Source organism: Athene noctua, chromosome 6, assembly GCF_965140245.1.
Source record: "Athene noctua chromosome 6, bAthNoc1.hap1.1, whole genome shotgun sequence".
NCBI classification, from domain to species: Eukaryota; Metazoa; Chordata; class Aves; order Strigiformes; family Strigidae; genus Athene; species Athene noctua.
Window position 1 is genome coordinate 15,562,468 of NC_134042.1, and position 21,962 is coordinate 15,584,429.

General features: G+C 51.5%; 1 protein-coding gene across 2 annotated transcripts; it reads left to right on the forward strand.

The window, feature by feature from the left end:
- The first annotated feature begins 11,212 nt into the window (after nt 1–11,212).
- Nucleotides 11,213–19,609, forward strand: ZFP36L1 (ZFP36 ring finger protein like 1). Of its 2 annotated transcripts, XM_074909726.1 has the most exons (3): nt 11,213–11,225; nt 16,112–16,182; nt 17,078–19,609. In XM_074909726.1, the coding sequence occupies exons 2-3, from the start codon at nt 16,126–16,128 to the stop codon at nt 18,026–18,028; spliced, it is 1,008 nt and encodes a 335-aa protein (XP_074765827.1). In that variant the 5' UTR covers nt 11,213–11,225; nt 16,112–16,125; the 3' UTR covers nt 18,029–19,609. The 2 variants fall into 2 exon arrangements, with proteins under 2 accessions (XP_074765827.1, XP_074765826.1); XM_074909725.1 differs by lacking the exon at nt 11,213–11,225 and having other exon boundaries at nt 15,946–16,182.
- Nucleotides 19,610–21,962: the final 2,353 nt, after the last annotated feature.

A 21,962-nucleotide genomic window follows, 5' to 3' on the forward strand; every position in this document is an offset into this window, starting at 1 on the left:
CATGGAGTAAGCCACAGCAATCTGATCTCATTCTGTAAATGTGGAGATGAGTGTTACTGCTTCACAGGACAAGTGGGTGGCAGGTAGATGGAGCTGGCACTACCTATATTGTCAGCCCTGGGTGGGAACGTGACCTGCTGGGTTAAATTAGGCGGCTGGGAGCTTAACACCTCAGCTCTAGATCTGCCTCAGCAGCTGCGGGTGAGTCACCAAACCTATCTGCATTCACTTCTTCCATCTGTGAAATGGTGACAATAATATTTCCTCACCTGATGGGGGAAGGGAAAGGAGCGTGTATGCAAGAATGAATAAATGTTTACAAAGCACCTTGTGAGCAGTGCATAGGCTGACTCTGGCTTGCTTAGGAGGAACCTGCGTTGTTCCCTCCGCTGCGGGTTGCACCATATTGTGAGCATGCTGTGAGGTGTAAACACTCCCCTCAGAGTCAACAGTTTCAAATGAGAGCAAATGAGGTAATTCCTCAGGAGAGAAACAGAGTGAAGATTTAATGTGTTACCAGCAATTTCAATAAATTCCATTCAAGGAAGAGCGGAGTAACTTTTTAAAAGAAAAGAAAGAATAAAGTAGAAAAACAAATGAGCTGTGACCAATTTTTTTTTTTCAATGGTACCATGATCTTAGGTTTCACTTCCCAAATAGGAAACAGAACAGAGAAGTGAATCCCCTTGAAATAAAAGTGAAGTTAATAACGGAACGCCTTTAGCTGCTTGCCACATCCTGTGTATGCTGATTGCTCTGTTTATAGCCGGCAGGAACCCTTCTAGACTCTTCTTTACCACATTAACTCTTTGCTGAGCCAAACCATGTTGCATAAACAGTCAGAAAAAGCCTTCCTGCATCTCCTGTCCAGTGCCACGCCGCCCCACACACTGTCCTGCGGTGGCGCTCGCCTCCCCGCCCCGCCTTTGTGCACAGCGCTGTGCCTCTGCCCTCCTGCTGGTACCCACACACCCACCCGCTCTCCCCACGGCTTGCACAAGCGAGCACTCGTGCAGCTCGGCCTGCCCTGGCACAATCCGCATCCCGTCTCAGCACACACCGTTCCCTCTGCAGTCTAGGATGCTCACAAGCAGCTGCATGGTGGCCACTCAGTGTCTTGCTCACGCGTTCACTAGCACTTGTTCTCATGCACGTACACAATTCCTTAAACCAGCACACACACACATGCATGCTCTTCCTAGTCTAGTACATGAGCTTACCGGTGCACACATGCACAGAAACACCTATTCTTTGTTTTTTGTGGTACTAAAGAGAGATAGAAAAGCATGCACTTCACAAATACAAATTGGCCATAACTGTATAGTGCTCAGCTATGGGGTAGAGCTATCCCTCTCCATAGCATCATCATTGCAACAGCCCTTCTTCCTGGGACGAGCTTTGTGGCTGAGGGTTCAACTGCTTCAGGAAACGTGGCTTAGATTGGCATATTCATTCACTGGCAGCTATTTTTATTGGCCTGTGTGGCATTTAGGGTGAGAATAAATCTGGTAAGAGATAAATCCCCTTGCGTTCTAGCCAGTCCTCAGAGATTTGAGGGGCTATGGGTGGCTGGACATACCTCTTAATAGGTATGACAATTAGGGCTGTAACTACAGGTCTGACCCAGACACACAAACAGCCTGTATGCTGTAGGTTCAGTTGCATTCAAAAGAAGCTGTCAGATTCACAAATAGTACAGGACTGTAACTATAGGTCTGACCCGGCCCAAACAGCCCATATGCTGTGGGTCTGGTTGCATTCAAAAGAAGCCGTCAGATTCACGAATAGTACAGGGCCGTCACTATAGGTCTGACCCAGCCCAAACAGCCCATATACTGTAAGTCTGGTAGCATTCAAGAGAAGCAGTCAGATTCACAAATAGTACAGTTTATTTTCATGCAACACCTACAGATTCTTTAAGATTGCCTATGATAAATGCACAGACTGCAGGTTAGCTCTATAGCACTACACAAAAGAAAAACGATTGCAATCACACACACTAAGTTCCTGGGTATACACATGGCGTAGCCAAGGAGCCCTTCTGGTGGGGAGGAGGGGAGAGAACACAAACCCATCGATCTGTCCCTCTGATTTGGTGTAGGATTATCATCCCTCCAAGTTAGTACAAATTTGGCATAGTATTTATCCTGTGTGAGTGGGTGGGACTGTAGTCAAGTCATTATCTTTTGAGTAACAACACAGTACATTCTTTGGTGCCAGGGGTACAGCTGGTTTTTGGGGAAAAAAGGTTGGCAGGTGGCTGAAAAGAGCAGGAGATAAATATGTACTTGAAATGAAAGAATGGGACTGCTCGGCCTACACTCTGCTTCGCATTCCTCCTTGGTGCCATGACAAACACAAATCACTGGACCTCCATCCCGTCCTGTGCTTGCTCTGGTCACCCTGTGTCAAGGAAATGTGTGTTTTACAGGTTTCTCACTGTTTTGCTTTTCTCATGTTTGCAACACCTAACAGCCTGCTTTAGCCTGGACACTAAGCTTTTGGTACATTACTGCCTTTTGCTGCTGCTGCTTTCCATTCTGCTTATACTGTTGGAGGTCACTATGGGACCCTCTCTTTGTCAGCAGACTTACTCTTTTGAACTGCTTCACCAAAAGATTCTTTGCCATCCACCACCCCCACGCCTGTTCCTCAATGGTTCTTCAGCATTTCTGTGGCACTTACTTAGAAATTCTGGTTTGCATTTTGGAACAGTTTCATTTGCAACAGACACTGTCACATCCATCCCAGCTTGAGTCTATGGAGTTTTGATCCATCAGCAATATTAGAGGTGACAGACTGGTCATCTTTGAGCCACACATCTTGAACACATCTGAAGTTGGGAGGAGCTGCACAACTCCACCCAGCATCCCAGCACTTCACAGAATCACAGAATCATTCAGGTTGGAAAAGACCCTTGGGATCATCGAGTCCAGCCATCAGCCCTACTCTACAAAGTTCTCCCCTACACCATATCCCCCAACACCACATCCAAACGACCCTTAAACACACCCAGGGATGGTGACTCCACCACCTCCCTGGGCAGCCTGTTCCACTGTCTGATCACTCTTTCTGTGAAAACTTTTTCCTAATGTCCATCTAAACCTCCCCTGTCACCGTTTAAAGCCATTCCCTCTTGTTCTATCGCTAATCACCTGCGAGAAGAGACCAGCACCAACCTCTCTGCGATGTCCTTTCAGGTAGCTGTAGAGAGTGATGAGGTCTCCCCTCAGCCTTCTCCTCCTCAAACTGAACAGTCCCAGCTCCTTCAATCTCTCCTCATAGGGTTTATTCTCCAGGCCCTTCCCCAGCTTCGTTGCCCTCCTCTGCACTTGCTCCAGCACCTCGATATCTCTCTTGTATTGAGGTGCCCAAAACTGGACACAACACTCCCGGTGTGGCCTCACCAGTGCAGAGCACAGGGGGACCATCACCTCCCTGCTTCTGCTGGTCACACTATTTCTAATACAAGCCAGGATGCCGTTGGCTTTCTTGGCCACCCGGGCACACTGCTGGCTCATGTTCAGCTGCTTGTCAGTTAGAACCCCCAGATCCTTCTCTTCCACACAGCTCTCCAGCCACACCTCCCCAAGGCTGTAGCGATACATGGGGTTGTTGTGGCCCACGTGCAGGACCTGGCACTTGGCCTTGTTGAAGCTCATCCCGTTGATGTTAGCCCACCGATCCAATGCATCCAAGTCTCTCTGTAGAGCCTCCCTATCCTCATGCAGATCAACACTCCCGCTTAACTTGGTGTCATCTGGGAACTTACTGATGACACCCTCTATGTCCTTATCAAGATCATCAATAAAGATATTAAACAGAAATGGTCCCAACACCCAGCCCTGAGGAACACCACTTGTGATCGGCCACCAGCTGCATTTAACTCCATTGGGACCGTCCAGCCAGCCAGCGCTTGGTGCAGCAGACTGTTCGCTCATCCAGGCCATGGGCAGCCAGTTTTTCTGTGAGAATTCTATAGGGAACTGTGTCAAATGCTTTTCGAAAATTCAGTAACAATTAGTGGGTACAATTTCTCAGCTAGATGTACACAAACTGAAAGTCAGTGGATTTTGGAGTCAGAAGACTTTTTTTTTTTTTTTTTTAAATGTTAATATGTCTAATAATGCTCACTGTAGGCTTGGAGACAGCAATTGTCCATCCACAGATAAAGTACAGCAAGAACCAAAGCACCACAGGTTGTGCATGTGCAGGGCACATTGCAGGGCAGTGCAAAGCCTCAGTTGGAAGGACATTTTGATCAAGAAATTTATTTCCAGGTAATTTCAGTCCTCTCTGCAGGGATGGCAGGGAGAATGGTCATGGCAGACATGAAGATACCAGTTACTGCAGAACTTTACATTGTGTGGAGACTTGCCCACTAAGAAGTGGCTGCACTGTTGGCTGAACTCTCACGTCACACAGGATGTCAGGTAGCCACTGAAGGGAAGACTTTCCTGCTACTAAGAATTACTGCTGCACCTATTATCCAGCTGGACCAGCCACACACAGGAGAACTGAAAGAGAAAAACTGATCCACTTTTCTCCCTGACCTCTCCCAAAGGTGGTCCCAAACTTCTGAGTAAGCTCTAGGTACTCGCCAAATAACACCTCCCCTGCAGAGCTGTGGGCTGGGATCTTGGCGTTTCCCAAGTGACACTAGAGGGCCAATGTCCTCTCCTTTCCAGGAGAGCTATTCCCAAACGTTTGAGAGTTGGGTTCCAAAATACTGTCAGTCGCCTAAAGAACATAATTTTTAAAATTAGAAACAATAATGTTGAATCCTGTATGTTTGCCTTTTGACTCTTTAGTCTTTGGCTTACGCTCCAGAGTTTTCATATTTTTCTCTGCATTAGCTAGCAGGAAAAGCATGCTTTTCTTACTGAAAAATGAGATTCCCTTATAACTGCATGGTCTGTGGAGCAGACTATTAAAGAAAAGCAGCAACAAGTAGGAGCAGTAATCTTCCTCTCTCACAACTCCAGTAGCCAGCAATCAATGTCTGACGTGTGCACAACAGCTCTTATCCCCTTACAGAAAGCAAGGGATCTGTAAGGAGGAAACACCCTGCTGTTGATCTCCAAGACCGCCTGGGCTTTGCAACGTCGAGGAAAATGTGCCGTGGAGCAGGGCATCACAGCATCCCATCAGCACTCATTACCTGTACTGTAAGGCAGCCCAGACACCAGGCCCAGCATCTCTGCTCTCGTGAGAAGCATGATTAGCTCTTCTTTGATACCAATTAGTCCAGGCCTTGCTTTTGTTTCTCAACAAAAACCCTACATCTCCATGGACACAGGGCCCCACTGCAGCACTGGCAGCTTGGGGCAGCGAGAAACCCTGCTTCAAATATGTGACAGGCATCATCCAGCAAGCGATCTCCCCTCCCTGGTCCCTCCAATGAGTGTGTGGTGAAGCTCCCATCTCTCTGGGGCAGCCACCCATAGACATGTGGCATTTCTCCCTCTCTCATTTCTCTGCAAAGCTTTCTGTATGCAGGAAAAGTTGGAAACTCGGAAGGCAGCCTTCTGCTCCCAGCCTGGCTGTCTTTCCGCACGGGGCGTCGGATGCCTTTGCTCTGTGTCACCGCTCAGCCTCTGGTCCCCAAACTCCAGTCTCAGAATCCACGTGGTTCTTTACTGACTTCATAAAAATAAACAAAGGCCTGGCAGCATTTAGGTCATACTAGTAAATTATTTACACACACCCACCCCCCTTCCACTTCTTATTGCATGGATCTTGGTGTCACCACACCCTGCCAGGGACAGCTTTCATCCCCGCCGTGCGGTCCCCACTCCACGACAGCCAGACGCTGATGCTGAGCAGGCTTCCAGTGCACAAGCTGGGCTTCGCCAGCTGCTGCCCAGGGCTGGACATTGCCAACAAGGCATTTACATCCAGCCTCCACAAAAGTGGGCCTTGGCAATCCAGCCAGAGCAGGTACACTGCTACGGGTGGCTTGGCATGCAGAGCCGAGTTCAGGCCGGGTACAAGCTTATCAGCAGATCATATCCAGTGGGGAACAGTACTGTGAGGCAGACTGGTGGCAAAGCACAAACTTCCCTTGCAACTATTTTTAAAAGCACCTTTATATCTTTCTTTTCAACTTGCACGGCACAAATAAACCATAAGCATCAGCCAGTTGTTACTAAAGGGAACCGTTGTTTTGTGGCCCTCTGCTCCCCTGGTGCAAATGAAATAATATTATACTCCTCAATCTCCCTTCATGAAAAAAGTCCCCCACCCAGCTCTGCCTTTGATCCTGTTTCTGTTCATCCATGCTGCCTCTGGTGGACTTTTGACTTGACTCAGCATGGTCTGTCTTACAATGTTTCTTTAGGTCCTGCTTCAAAGTGGGCAAGCGGACATGGACTGTGATGTGTGACCAGGTTATACGATGACATACTTTCCATGCTGACCCACAGTGCAAGTCTTTTCTGTGCAATGCTTGAACAGTCATTGCCCATGCCCACTGCTGACCCCTGCAAGCCAATTTCTAATTCAGAGTGAGAGGCTTGTCCAATTTCTTCTGAAACAGCTTGCTTTGGCATTTGTGTGCACTGAACTTTCTCCATCATTGTGGTTTGGTTTCCAAGTTTAGTTAGAAGCTTCTGGAGTTCCTCCCAGCCCTGCCAAGCCTTGCTTGCAGTTGTAATACATGGTTCTCTTGTTGGCAGCAAATGATGTTGCCTTGTTACCCCTCTTCCCTCCTTTCTGTTTTTGAAACAATATTTGGAGGGCTGCTTTCATCTCCTCCAGGCACGGCACCACCTCTCCCTCCCACCCCAGTAAGCTTTTCTTCCCATGCTGGAACACGGGCCGTTTATTTTTAATGGATTTTTTCCCCTCCTATCAGCTATGACTCAGTTTTCAGTCCATGACGGGACTTTTCATCCCATGGCCGCCAAGTTTGTTTCATTCTTGGAAAGGCCTTTATCAAAAAAACTTTTGAAAGCATGTATTTACTATAGTCCATACTTGTTCCTGATCAGCTTTTTCAGAAGCTCGCAGAAGTCAACTGACTAGCAGGGCATAACTGCAAAAACATGCTTCATCCCTGCTCCCTCCACGGGGTGCTGCTCCACTGGCGCAGCTGGCACAGCCCCCATTTTCCTAGAAGCCACAGGCTGTACCCAGTCTGGTCTTTTTTAAAAATGCAGCTGCTCCCCAAAGTGGGACAGAAGGGAGGACACTGGGGCTCTGCCCTTTGCACTGTGGGGAGCAGCAGCAGGGCCAGTGATAGAGATGTCAACTCCCATGGCTGTGCCACAGCGCACTGTGTTTTCCTGGGTAAAACCCTTGGGTCTGGGTGCCACGGCAGGGCAAAGCCCCATCATCGGTACCAGCGGCTGTGCCGGGCGTTGAGGATGCCACAGTGGGCACTGTCATCCATCTCCATGTGTCGGCTCTGCACAAGGCAGAGGACAGCAGACAACACCTCAGACCGGTGTGGGGCTGCTCAGGTCTTCCTGGGGAAAGCAGAGTGCTGCAGCCAAAATGCCGGTTCCCCACACCCCAGGGAAGGCCACGTGGGAAAGCCATCCAAAAGAACCCTTGGAGCGGAGCGACTCCCCCCTCATCAGCCCTGGTCCTCCCTCACCACCAGCTGAGCCTGGCTCTTCTCCTCTGTCACCCCGAGGGGTGGTGGCACCCCTTTGCTATGACGGGTGGCAGCATGGCCCCACCACTGCCTAACCCCACAGCCGTCTCCCCAGGAAGACACCCCAGTTTAACTCTTTAGTGGCTGAGCGTGAGGATCAGGCCAGGGAGCTGGTGGGCACTACTGGGCCATCCTGTCCTCTGGCTTTTGCCACTTGCCCCTGAAATAACAGTGGAATAATGTGTGTAAGGAGACACATCCAGAAGCGGGGCATGGACCAGGAGTCTCAGAAGTGAGGGCTAGGGTGCCCCCAGGATCAAGGGCAACTGATGGGGTGGATGCAATTGCTCAAGCCAAGTGCCAGGTCCAGCACATTTAGATCCGGGTCTCATTCTAGCAGGAGTTTAATTTCCCAGTCTACCTGTGAAAGGCGCTGAGAGAGTCTGCAAAGGGTGACATGAGCACCAGCACCAGCTGAAGCTGGCAGGGAGGCTCCCGTGCTGCCGGGGCAGGCTGCAGTGGGAATTCTACCGCTGACTCCCGGAGGAGCAGAGCTAGGCGAGTGCACAAAGCCTCCCCATTCTGAGTTCAAATGTATGAATTTATCATATCTAACGCCTCCCTGAAATCCAAACAGACTCAATTACATTCTCTCCCCGTAATGAATCAGTAATTATATTGAAGAACACTATTATTTGTCTGGCATGACCTATATAAACCCGACTTGGGGAGTGCATAGTTGGTGCAGTGCCAGTGCTCTGTGCCCTGTGTATTATTGCCTTATAAACACAACCATTGTTTGAATTTCAGATCAAAACAAACCGAGCCACGTCGCTTGTCAGTTATTAGATATCTTTTTCCCAAATGTTCACCCAGACCGTATTACAATAACAATAATTATTATTACATACTTCCTTATTATATGTTTGTGCCGAGGTAGCACATTTGCCTTTTTCCCACACGTTAGTAGCTTCTCCTGACTCTTATGATTCACTCCTGCTTATTTCCCAATGTCCGTGAGCTCTTTTTGTGTTCCTGGCTGCATTTCGTCAAGACCTGCAGATTGGCGCAGGGACCCAAGGTGCCGTATTGCACCAGTCCCTGCAAATGGTTGCAACTGGTGTGAGGGCTTCGCTCCTTGAGGGAATAGGCAAACACAAGAAAGAGATGGACCCTGCCCCCAGGTGCTTTATAAATATTTAACTTGGTCTGATAATGTGATAAGAACTGATAATGTGATTTGGACAGACTAAAACCCAGCCCTGCTTGGGGAGGGCTGGAAATGGACTCTCTGAGGGAAACTGGGGGTGGGGGAGGGCTCAAACCAGAGCGCAGTGATGATGCTTCCCACAGCCACTGTTGTAGCTTGGAGTAGGACTCACCTTGCCTAACTTGGGACATCCAAAATTTAGTTGTCAAATCCTCAGCAAGTTGCCAATCTGCCTTTACAGTCACAGAAGAGAAGCGGGTGCTTGGCTGCCCAGCGAGTCAGCCATTCTCAAGATAAATGTTCAAGATAGGTGAGATGAATCACACACTGGAGGTGCCTATTTGTCTCCATTGACTATTCAGGAAGCCTGTCCAACTAATTAGATTTAGACACCTAACTTTTAGGCACCTCAATTAAGTGAGGAGAATCCCATCCTCACTGACGTCCTTCGCTACTGGCCTAACAAAGGCGGCAGTGGGAGAGGCTCCCTGGAAATGCCCTCCCAGATTTGGACCTGACCAAACCCCTCTGTCCTCCATGCATGGGAATCTGCAAAGCCTCGCCTCCGTGTCCTCCCCGTACAGCTCCTACGGGCGTGGGGTGCTCCAGCCATGCCCAGCTGGCAGAGATGAAAGCATGTTCCCCGCTGTGGTCTGAATGAGGCAACGGTCTTGTGGGAAAAGATATAATAGTGGAACTGAAGTCTGTATCATAATGTATTCAGAGCAGGCAGTGGAAAAAAAAAAAAAAAAAAAAGAGACTTGACCTTGGCTTCCTGCCTGGTGCTAAAAGTGTGTTTTGATGGAACAGGATAGGCAGGAAAGCAAGCTGCCTCCCTGATGCAAATATCTCATAGAGTTGTAAGATGTGTGGAGTGCAACCCGTGTGTTTGGAAACAAGGTTATGACAAGTTCCACTGTGAAGGGCCAAAATGGTATTTTTCAAAGGGTTATAACTGGGCCTATTGGAGGTGAGCTGCCACCAGCACAGCAAGCAGCACCTTTTGACACCAGCATTGCATGTCAGGCAAATGTCATGAGGCTCCCAAGTAGTTTTAAATTTTCTCCTTATTAGAAAAAAAAAAAAAGGAAAGAAAGAAAGGTGAAAGCATTTAGTCCTAGCACATTCTTTTGGAGGGAAAAATCATGGAAACATTCCACCAGTTGATGTCTGCTGAATAAATAAGGAGCCAGGGCTGCTCTGGCTGGAAATGGGCAGAGGCCAACAGAAATCACTGTGCTGGGTTATCGCCCTGCTGTGTATATAGGTTTGGGAACATGGAAGCAGGATTTGAAAAAAATGTGTAAATCATGCGGGTTTCTGAGATCTGTGCCTTTCCATGTCCCCGATCACTTCTGTTTCATGTGCTAACCACCCTAGCGATACAAGGGCAATTGCTGTTTCGATGTGCAGCAGGTGTCACTTGCTTTTTCTTCTGGAAACTGCCAACAGCCTCTTAAAGCTTCTGGCACTTCCCTTAACCTGAACAACAATTTGTTTAGGGGAGAGATATTTGACTGCTCTCTGCACTGGCAGGCACAGAGCTCTGTGCAGACTAGGCCAGGTTAAAGGCACCTATTTGAAGCTGTGCCCTTGCTGTACACCATAATCAGCTCCTGAGTTTGGGCCAAGCAGGGATGCTGGGGACCCCGGGACTGCCACGTGCCCAGCTGTGACCTGGAGGAAAGAGGGTGCCAGCACCTGGCTGCGCAGACTGTCGCACACGGGTGGGCTCCCCACAGGGAGGAGGACAGGGTGCTGCTCCAGGGACCCACAGCGGGATGGCACACCAGTCTCCCCAACAGCTGCTTCACGGCTCTCCTGGGCCAGCGGCACGAAACATCTCTTTCTCCATCCCTCACCTTGATGTAAGCCAGGCTGGGGCACTTTCTCGGCTCCCATTACTGCACCAGCAGGATGGAAATCCCTTATCCAGCTTCGCACAGCTGTGGCGCGCTCGGGAGGAGAGATCAGATGAGACTTGCTCCTTGCCCTAAAGGGTTTGCAACTTCACTGAGAATGGGCGAACCCTGATAAGAAGAGGGAGGCAGGAGGCGGTGGGTGTTGGCAGCGAGTGGGCAGCAGGGAGGTCTGCGGCGCTGCGGGATGGGGTTGCTGGGCTTTCCAGCCATGTGCCCCACGTCCGGACAGGATGTGCGGACCCCGAGTGGACTGGTGGGTGCCCTGCCAGGGAGCCAGGGTGCAGTGACAGCCCCGCACCCAGGCCAGGGCAGCAGTTCCTCTTCAGGCACCTTTGTTTTCCACAACCATGCAGCAGACGGTCCAGGTGATGCTCTTTCTTCCAACCCCTCAAACCTTTTATTTTCCACATGGGTTTGTCTCCCACCTGCTCCCGCCCCCAGCACAGGCTGCACATGTCTGGGTGCAGCTGGACGGACCCCAGGCCGTGGCTGGTCCAGCCGCCTAAGCAGTCATGATAAACAACTGTACACTAGTACGGGCTTGCTGTCCTGCTATGTGGAAACATATTAACTGCATTAGTATTTCCACTGGAAATTATAACTTAGATCCATTAAGTTCAGCCAGTTTCCTTACCCTGCATCTGCTAAAAGGACACCTCTGCTTTTTCCACTGCAGTACCTTATCAGTGCCACCAGTGCTAAATTTGTGGCAGGCTAGTCACAGCCACATGACACTTTCAGAAGAGGCCACACACTACCTCCACCTTCTGTCTCCCCCTCCCCCAGAGGTAGCCCAGCATCTGAGCCTCTGAGACACAGAAAACCCTCTTTATGAACAACCAGATCAGATCCCAAACCCAATCACTAACCAGTAAAGATGTTCGGTAATTTAGATCGCCTTGGATGGTCTTTAGGTCATTCACAGATGTGAAGTCAGGAGGATTAAGGGCTTATAATATTTGTCTGGCACCGTTGCTACCAATTCCAGCAAAAACAATGGAGCTAGCTTCTTGGGTTTCCTGCCGCCACAAAGTACACACATGCACACATTCTCTATTTTATGAATGTTTACATACCCAAACTGCCAGGAATCTCACTCCCGTTGCTTCCCACCAACTTAACACACTTTTCTGTATCACTGCGATTTTGTTTTCTCACCGAGCAGGCGGTAATACCCCTTTCGCTAGGGAGCAGGAGGAGGCTGGGCTTCCTTGGGTGCCAGAAGAGCCTGGCAGAGGGCACACCTACAAGCTGTGGTTTCCATCCCGAGCCATTCACACCTCCCAGTGGCTATCCAGAGATGTTCCATGGAAGGAGGGCAAGACCAAAATAAAAAGAAGCATTAAAAAGTTAGGGACAGGCAGTGAATGGCGACAGACATCCTCCTACTCGCCCTAAAGGCCACAGCACTATCCAAGTAGGTGCTTGGAATGGAGGAAACATCGACACCCGCTTGCGGAGACCAGCAGAAAGGCACTTCCACACCTCCACCTCCCAGGGCACAGCCAACAAAAACAGCACCGGACCCAAAACATATGAATAGAATAGCAACTGTAGAAAGCTTTGACTCATTTTACACCCCCAGCAGAAATAAAGGCAGGAGGTTTGTCCTTCCTCTGTCCCCAGCCTCTGTACATGGGACCACCGCTGCAGAAAAGACACATCTATTTACCTGAAGATTCCCATGGGAGTGAGGGAGCAAAATGCCTAACTCATCTGAAACTCACAGGGGAAAACCTTGCTTATGATGAAAGCACTTTCCTTTCCTAGATTGAAACTTTGGGAACTGGGTGGTAGGAGGGGGAACAAACCAAACCACAACCACCACGCCTTGTTTTCAACAATTCAGGCTTTTTTGCACTCGTGTTCTTGCTCAGTAACTCCAACTGACGCAAGCAGACCTGCAGGCTTCCTATTGTTGAACGGCTCCAGGTGAAGATAAGTGGAGGTGTCTTAAGATAGCAATCTTCTTCTGTTGCTATGGGAGCTGTAACATCACTAAATATATTTGTGGCAAAGCTGGCACTTGGATTCACTTTATACTCAGTGCTCAAAGTAACCTCTCATTACCCGGACGGAGAGTTAAACCGGTTAAGGAGTGCAGCTGCCCGTGAGACTGTTCTCCAGCCTTTAGCAGAAGCCAGCATGTAAAACCGTGCTCAGCAGCTCAGGGACCAGATAGTGCTGATTCATACTTTCCAGTGCTGACCTCCTCCCGCCTGGCCCAAACAATCTGACATTGCACAGCTAATCCCAAGTTTGTGAGGTGCCCCTCCAAGCCAATCAGGGTTAGATAAAGCATAAAAGCAGACCCTAAGTATGTAAAAAATAACTGAACTGGGTCAGTTCAAATGTCTGTTGTGGCCTTCCTCTTACTTCCAAGAGCAGCCAATGCTTAGGGGGAAAAACAGGGGGAATGGGATACTTTCGCTGTGCATTGTCCAGCAGCGTGCCACAGAGGTCTGCCTTTGCCTTTAGTAAACCTCCAGGGACTTTTCCTCCATAAATTTGTCAAATTGCTTTTTTGACCCCATTTATACTTTTGACCTCCACAGCATCATGTGCCAACGAGCCCACAGTTTTATACACACACATGATTGGAAAAAGTACTCCTTTAAACCTCCTGCCTTTATCATTTCATTCACTGTTTCTTTCCCGTTTTCTGGCCATTCTGGCCCATTTCAGCTCTCATTAGGGAAAGTGGTTCTTAATTCCACCATTAAATGTGTTCACAGGTCTGCTGAAGAATCTTATCTCTCTATTTTTGAGACAAGTTTAGCATCTGCTTGCATCAGAACCAGGGAACGAGAATGCTCCAGAAGCTGCTCCTGTGCCGAGGACAGATTTGGGAAGGGCTTGGGAAGTCCTGGACATTTATTCTTGCTTCCTCTTGCTTCCTGGGCCCAGCTGTAGCATCTCAACTAGAATGTGCTGGGCCTGGACGGGTTGACCCATATGAGGCGGCTAGCGAGCATGGTACTGCATTTGTCCACTTTTTCAGTAATCTTCTTTAATAATTGACTTCCCATTATTCATTTACCTATCTTTATTCATTTGCATCTATCAAAGTTCTGGCACGGCTGTAGCAGGAGGTGCAAGGCTCCCGTTTTTTCATTCCTCCGCTTGGTGTGAATTCATGCCCACACAAATTCCCACTCTGGCCCGGAGGGCTCTGACTTTTAGCCACGAGGTGGGGTGAGCAGCTAAATTCCTGATCTGAGCATGTGCGCAGCCAATGCAAAGCAGACCACCATGGAGTCGGGGTTTGCCAAGCTAAATCGCTGGAAAGAAATTCCTTCTCGGCTTCAGCTTTCGCTGCTTGACCCGTGGAAATGTGCAACCTTAAACCTCAAGTTTCCAAAACAAATGCGCACGGGGCAAGCGAATAATGCAAAAAGCAGCGGGGGTAGGCAGCTGTGCTGGTGGTGGGGCTGCTGGCCCTCGGCTCCCCGCTCTCCTGCACCGAGCCCTCCGTTCAGCCTCGCGCCGTGGCCGGCCGCCGAGGGGAACCGGGGCGAAAGCCGGGCTGGGAGCGACTCAGTAGTGAAATAGTTATCTCGGCTGGCTTTCTCGGTAACTCTTGGAAAGTCCCCGAAATGACGTTTCTAACCTAACAATTAAAATGGGTTTAATTATAGAGAGGCTCAGAGCCCTGGGAACAAGCACCATCTACAGAATGAGTAAACAACTGCAGAAAATAATAGGCTGGTCTCTCCCCTGGTTACTCCTCACTCTGGCCAAGGCAAGTTAAAAAAAAGAAACTAGAAAGAGAAGGAAATTCGAGGAACCCGATTGCTCTCCTTAAGTAAATAATAATATATTAAAAAGAAATCTGCAATAGCCAGAGCCCATGGGCGTTTATCAGTTGGTTATTTTGGCCGTTCTTGAAGACCAAAGGAGGGGGAAAAAATCAGCCACCAGCTCCAAGTCCAGATCCTGCGACTGTAAAGCAAACAGCAGGGGAAGTGGATCATTTGTTTGAAGCTTTCGGTGCGATGGCCGCTCGAGTCGGCGTTGTGCTGCCCAAGGCAGGCGTTTCTTTTCTCCCAGCCAAGCCGGAGCACGGGGCAGGAGGAAGAGTCCGCAGCGCCGGGGCAGGGCCCCCCTCGCCCGCCTGCGCGGGGCAGAGGCCCACATGCCGTCGCTCAGCCCGAGACGGAACACCCACCAAAGCCACAGTCAGGGTGAGCCTTGCCCCGGCCGGGGCTAAAGGCTCAGGGGCAGCAGATTTCACGCTGAGGCACCCCAGTATCGACAAACCTTCAGGAGTTTTGTTTGGTTTTTTTTAAACACGGAAACTGCCGCCGTCCTCCCCCCTCCTCCCCGCCATATCAATATCAGTATGAATCATAGTTTTGCCTACTAAAATCTGGAACAGATTACTTGCTCAGAGACGTTATTTTTTTTTTTCAGTTTTACAATTTTGAGTTCTGGGTACTGGAAGAGGGCGACGCGGGGAATAAAGGCAGAGTGTATCAAACACCTTTTTAAAGGGCAAACGCATATTTTAACGATTTAAAGTGCTTGGGAGCCATTTCCCCTAGCAGAGCCTGCCAGGTTTCAATAAAAATTAGGAAAACAGGAGCAAGGCTCGGGGGGGGCGGGGGGGCCGATGTGGACGCACACAAAGACCATCAGCTCGCCAAAACGCCAGGGCGAGCGCCCGCGCCGAAACGGACCCAAACCCACCCCGACTCAAACCGGCCGGACCCGCGCCGGCCGCGGCTGGCGACCGGCCCCGCGCGTTGCGGGAGGCGACGGCGGGGCCGCCCGGGGCTTCTCCCTCTGGGGGGCCGCACCCCCCTGCCCATCGTTCCCCCTCCCGTCCCGGGGAGTCGCGAGGCCGCGCGGGGGTGCTGCTCCGGCCCCGCCCCGCGCCGGGCCCCGCGCTCCGCGCGCGCACAGCGCCGCGCGCCAGCCCGCACAACCGCCTCCGCCAGCGCGGGGAGGGCGGCCAGCACCCCCCACCGCGCGGCGACGCCTTTTTTTTTTTTTTTTTTTTTTCCCCCTCCGCTTTCTTTCTTTCTTTTTTTTTTTTTTTTTTTTTTCACTCCTTCCCTCCCCCCCTTCTTCCTCCCGAAAGTTTTTCTGGGCCCGCCCGCCCGCCCGGCCGGGTGATTCAGTCGCGGTGTCAATCACCCCGTCCTCCTCCTCCCCCTCCCCTTCCTCCCGCCGCCGGCTCCTCCTCCCGAGGTAAGTCCGAAACTTTATAAGTTGAGCTTTCCCCGAGCCCGCTGGAAGCGGCGAGCGGGCGCGGCGGCCGGGCGGGCTGGTGGCGGCATCAGCAGCGGGGGGCGGCTGCGCGCCGGGGCGCTGGAGGCTGTGCCTTACCCACGCCGGGACTCCTCGTGTCTGTCCGCGGCCCCACCCGCTTCCCCCCTCGCTCGCCGAAGATGTCCACAGCCCTGGTGTCGCCCACCATCTTCGACCTGAGCGAAGTTTTATGCAAGGTAAGGGCGCCGTCGGGGGCTGGCCCTCCAGCTTCGGGGCTCTGTAGCTTGTTTGGTTTTCTTTTTTTGGAGGTTCGCTTTTTGTTTGTTTTTTTTTTTCCCGCTTCCCTCCGTTTTCTGCTCGGGAGTGAGTTTGGCGCCGGAGCGTGAGGGCGCAGGGCGGGGGCCGAGCGCGGCCGCCCCGTCGCGGGGCGCGGGGTCCCCGGTCACCGCCGCCCGCGCTTTCCCGCCTGGGCCGCCGCGGAGGGCGGGGGGCAGCGCCCCGGGGGGCACCACCCCGCGCTCCCGGCGGGCTGAGCCGCGGCGCCGGGCGGGGGGGGCCGGCTCCTTCCCCTGCCCCCGGGGCCGCCGCGCTGCAACACGCCCGGGCGCGGCGGGCGGCGGCGGCGGCGCTGCCGCGGGGCCGGGCGGGGGCTCCCTCCCCGCGGGCTCCGGCCGCCCCTCGCCCAGCCCCGCCGGAGGGGGCGGCGGGGGCTGGGCGGGAGCCGCTGCCGGCGGGGGGGCGCGGTGGGGCGGGCGCCGGCGCTGCTCGCTGCCGTTCCCGCTCGCCGCCGTCCCCCGGGGTCTTTCCCAGGAGGGCGCTCCGGCCCCTGCCGTGGTTTGGGTGCAGCCGGCGGCTCCCCCGCGTCTGGCGCTCGGCTCGGCGCGCTGCTTCCCTCCGCGGGCGGCCGGGGGGTGGCGGCGGAGGGGGTCGAAGCAGAGGTTGCTGCGGAGGGAGGGGGCCCGTCGGGGCAGGGTGGCCGCCGCTCCCCGGGCCGCCCAGCTCGCTGCCCGGCGGCGGGAGCCGGGAGCCGGTGGGGCGCCGAGCCGTGCCGCGGGGGGGCTGCTGGGGCTAATCCGCGGGGGAGGCCGGAGGAGGCGGTGGCAGTGACCGGCCCTTGTTTTCTCCCCGCAGAGCAACAAGATGTTGAATTACAACCCCTCGGGTGTCGGCGGGTGCCTGCTGGACAGGAAGGCGGTGGGCACCCCGGCCGGCGGGGGCTTCCCTAGGAGGCACTCTGTCACCCTGCCCAACTCCAAGTTCCACCAGAACCAGCTCCTCAGCAGCCTGAAAGGGGAGCCGGCTCCCATGCTGGGCCCCCGGGAAAGCCGCTTCCGGGACCGCTCCTTCTCCGAGGGCGGCGAGCGCCTGCTGCAGCAGAAGCAGCCCGGGGGACAGGTCAACTCCAGCCGCTACAAGACGGAGCTGTGCCGCCCCTTCGAGGAGAACGGCGCCTGCAAGTACGGCGACAAGTGCCAGTTCGCCCACGGCATCCACGAGCTGCGGAGCCTCACCCGCCACCCCAAGTACAAGACCGAGCTCTGCCGCACTTTCCACACCATCGGCTTCTGCCCCTACGGGCCGCGCTGCCACTTCATCCACAACGCGGAGGAGCGTCGCGCCGTGGCGGGGAGCCGGGAGCCCCCTGTCACTGACAGACCCCGCCTGCAGCACAGCTTCAGCTTCGCCGGCTTCCCCAGCACTGCTGCCAGCGGGCTGCTGGACAGCCCCACTTCCATCACCCCGCCGCCCATGCTGAGCGCCGACGACCTGCTGGGCTCCCCCACCTTGCCTGACTGCGCCAGCAACCCCTTCACCTTTTCCAGCCAGGAGCTGGTCAGTCTCTTCGCTCCCAGCATGGGGGTGCAGGTGCCCAGCGGGAGCTCCCCCACCACCTTCTTGTTCAGGCCCATGTCCGAGTCCCCCAACATGTTTGACTCGCCGCCCAGTCCTCAGGACTCCCTCTCTGACCAGGAGGGCTATCTGAGCAGCTCCAGCAGCAGCCACAGCGGCTCAGATTCCCCTATCCTGGACACCTCAAGACGTCTTCCCATCTTCAGCAGACTCTCCATCTCTGACGACTAATCTGGGGTTTCCTCTTGCTCCCCCCCCCTCCCCCACCTCTATTACAATGTTAAGCTGAACTCCCCCCACCCTTTCCTCAGTAGTCTGAGCTGGATGTTAATGTGTCCGCCTGCCTGCCGTAGACCCACTGGCTTAAACCACAAGTGCCAAATTACGATGAAAAGCAATAACGTTTACAAAATTAGTGCCTTTAACACTTTCACTGTGACTGTATTACCTCTCCAGCTGCAGAGGGCACCAGCAGCTCTGTGCACTTCCAGATGTGCAGGAAATGTCCGGATCCAGCTCCCTCCACTGGCCATGTACTGCATTGCCCTCTCCCAGTCCCTTCCCGACTGGCCAGTTTCCGCTAGGCTGCAGGCATGTGGGCAGGCGTTAACATCCAGTCCTCTTCCCCCTCCTCCCCTTAAAGACTAATCTTGCCTAGATCCGCTCAGGTCTGCAGGAAGAAAAGCTGAGAACGGACAAAGATTGTAACATGAGTGGGACTTCGACTGGGAGGAAGAAAACAAAACAAGAAAACAAAAACCAGATGGACTAGGAGAGACTTGATTTTGGTGCTAAAAGTTCCCCGTGTGTTCATGTGACATCTTAAAACAAATAAAGAAATAGAGGGGGTGGGGCCGATGGAAGTCATTCCACACACAAGTTCGTGTAAACAAAGTTCCAGTAGACATAGCTTTAATGGTTTTGCTCTAGAGTACTTTAGACCTATCTTAGAGCACTCACGCCAAGCTTTTTATTATTTTTTTCTGGGTTTTTAATTTTGTATAACTTTTCAGAAATTGGAGAGCAAATTTTGCTTGTCACTGCACAACAATATAAGAAAGCTTATTTAACTTATCAAAACGTATTTATTGCCGAAACCTATGCTTTTTTGTTAATTTTGTTCATATTTATCGGGATGATGAATCCATAGAATATATTCTTTTATGTTTAAATTATGATCTTCCATATTAATCTTAAGATTGTGAAGTGTCTTTTTTCCTTTTTTCCCCACAGTTTAATATATTATACTACAATGACATTTTTTTGTAACTTTACACTTTTTTGGTTATTTTATTTTAAAAAATGAAAAATTAATTTAAAAAAATGCAAAAACTGTGTTTGGATTATTTATTTTAGAATTCCCCCCCCCCTTTTTTGTGTTGGACTGCAAATTGAGTTAATGTGCTTCTTTGCCTTTCTTCTTACCCTCTTCCCCTCCCCTGGGTCTTGCTTACCTGGGCTTTAGAATGTACATACCTGAGCTCTGTTGTGAGACAGCGTGGAAGGAAGATCTTTCTTCCTCCTTTTGTGTAGATTCTTCAAGGAGAAAAGCCTTGGGCTCAAAGTGCCTATCTGAAGACATTCCAAATACAGTTTGTCTTTGCGTTTCTGTATTCCAAGTTTGGAGTTTTCCTTGCCGAGGTGAATGGGACTGGCACAAAGAGAACGATGAATGTAATTTTTTTTTTTTCCCCTGTTACTGTTCACTACATTGCTTTTTCTTCCTCTTTGTGTGAGTTTATTTAAAAGAGAATCTCTTTTGTAACGACTGTTTGCAGTTTAAATCAATAAACCCCAAGTTTTTTCAAGAAACTGACAGTGGAGATGGTTTTACTTGTAAAAATCCAGGGGCTGGTCTTAGACAACCACTCAAATGCAGATACTTTCCTCCTTTTGACCCTTGAGGTGCCTGCCCACTGTGTGTTCAGGCATCCCTCTGTCATTCCCCGCTGATTCATTGGGTCAGCCCCGCAAGTGTGTGGGTTCACAGATCAATGGCACCAAATAACCTGATGTGACCTACCCTGGTGGCCTCTAGCCCTCTCTGTTTCTTATGGAGTCTTCCTCCCATCTTGAGTCTCTCAGTCTGTTCCTGCAAACTTCTTTCTGATCAGTGTATCTTAAACCTTGGATTGGCTTTTGTTGCTCGTGGGCCTCGTGTTCTTGCACAGCTCTTTTCCCCTCAAGGAGAGCCTGCGCATGGTTTGAGTGAGGCTGAAGTGGGATGGATTACAGGTGGGTGGTTACAGATTTCCCAGATCTCAGGTCTGGCTTGTTAGTGGTACAGGTCTGCTTTGGCAGAGCAGCTGTTTAGTGTTTTGCATGGGAGAGGAACATGGACCCCAGCAAGGGTCTCTGTGCACACAGATCAGCCTGCTATCGCATTCAAGCCCTCGTACCCCCTGAAGTATCAGTCAGCAATCCCAGAAACCTCTGAAGTCAGTAGCTTTGTTTAAGGGTACTTTGTCAGTGCTGCTCATGGTGTAAGTCTTGTGTTTTCACCTTTGAGCTCTGCTCTGGAGTAAGCTTGACGCTTTTCATCTGAAACTGTTCCAGCTCTCTTCCAAATCAGGGGTGGAATATTGCTGCCGAACCACCAATCCTCCAGCTGTCTTGACATGTCTCAGTGTTCAGGAGAGACATTTCCTAATCTATGTTGGAAAAATTCCTGCCAAACTAAAACTGCAGGATACCTCAAGGCTTACCTTCCCTGCTGCTGGCTTTGTGCAGCATGCTTTCTTGTGTGGTCTGGCAATAAAGGTGAGCTAGGTGGAGGAAAGATGGTGGAAGGGGAGTGTGGCTGGTAGAAGCTGGTTCCCATGAAGGGTGCAAAAGCTGTATGGGGAGTTTGCTCAGTAGATGCTGACGTAACTAGCACGTGGTGCAGTCTGCGTGCTGATCCCTGAGAGAAGAGCCTCGGGCACAGCCTGGGTACTGCTCAGTGGCCTTCAGATACCTTCTGCTAACCACAGCCTTGTCCCTGGGCACAAAGGCGATAGGGCACATATGAGAGATGGGCTTCTGCCTGGAAGACCCGTGCCCGGCTGCAGTAAGCACCCAGCTCTGCCTCCTTCCCCGCTGCTGGAAGCTGAGCTGTTGGCCCCTGAAGAGTGAGGCATATCTGATCTGGAGAGGATCCCGAGCCCTGTTGCAGGCTGTGCACGTGGAGCTTGAAACTGCTTGCTTCCTCTCTGGACTTTCTGTGCAGCTCTTCAAACAAATAGTCTTTGCCCAGTTAATAATTGATGAAGAAAATAGCTGTATTAGTTACATGGTGCTATTGGTATGGCAAACAACTGGGAAGCTGTGCTAAAAGGTCTTCGCTCACAGTACCCATGTACTTCCCTTGTCCTTTCAGTGAGCTGGTTCTGAGAAGCCAGCACCGTTTTTCTCCTGTGGGTTTATTAATGATAAAAGCTCTATCACTCAGCGTTTTGCTTTTTGAAACTAACTTTGAGCTAGGTCATGCAGGGGATAGTGAAGAGCAGAACAGGCAGCATCAGAAGTTTACTTTCCGTAGTAATTGGAGAGAGAGAGCGCAAGCATGCAAGAGCCTTCAGCAATGCAGGGATTTGCCTGATCCGGTCCATTAGCATTCATTGCAGCTTGGATATATGGCAGCAGCTTGGCTGGAAGGACTTCTCCTTCCTTGGATTTACTGTGGATGAGTTGTCCGTGCTGTTTCTCATAGGGTTAGCATCTGTGTCCCCTAGCAGTTCGCCATGGTTGGTGGGATGCCTATGGTGGCTCTTTCTCCTCCTCCTGTACTTTTTGTTAGTCATGGATGCTTGCTGTGGGCTCCTTGTAAGCAGATGGGGTCTGTGCCTCTGGGCTCCATGCATCAGCTGTCACTTATTTTTTGGCTTTGAAGCCTCTAGTGCTATCCACCTTCAACGTGTCTAGCTGTCTTTGGAAATTACAGCCAGCGTGTATGACTATGTGTGCCAATTGCCTTTTGGTAAGGAGCAAGGTGATGACTGCAGAGCTCCAGGTGTCTCAGATCCCACTCCTGTAGCTGCCTCCCTCCTTCTTAATTCTTACAACAGCTGTAGGTGTTCCAGTGACTATACTGTAGGTGTTCCAGTGACTATACTGGCTGTTCCCTTGCTTTGGGCCAGGCTTTTGTACCAAAACATCTTCAGTTCTGCAATCGGGAGCTGTAAGA

What these genes read in the sequence shown, in the direction of transcription:
- ZFP36L1 (XM_074909726.1), top strand. Translation starts at nt 16,126, where the DNA reads ATGTCCACAGCCCTGGTGTCGCCCACCATCTTCGACCTGAGCGAAGTT. An exon ending in TGAGCGAAGTTTTATGCAAG is followed by an intron (nt 16,183 to 17,077) that starts GTAAGGGCGCCG and finishes TTCTCCCCGCAG; the next exon opens with AGCAACAAGATGTTGAATTA.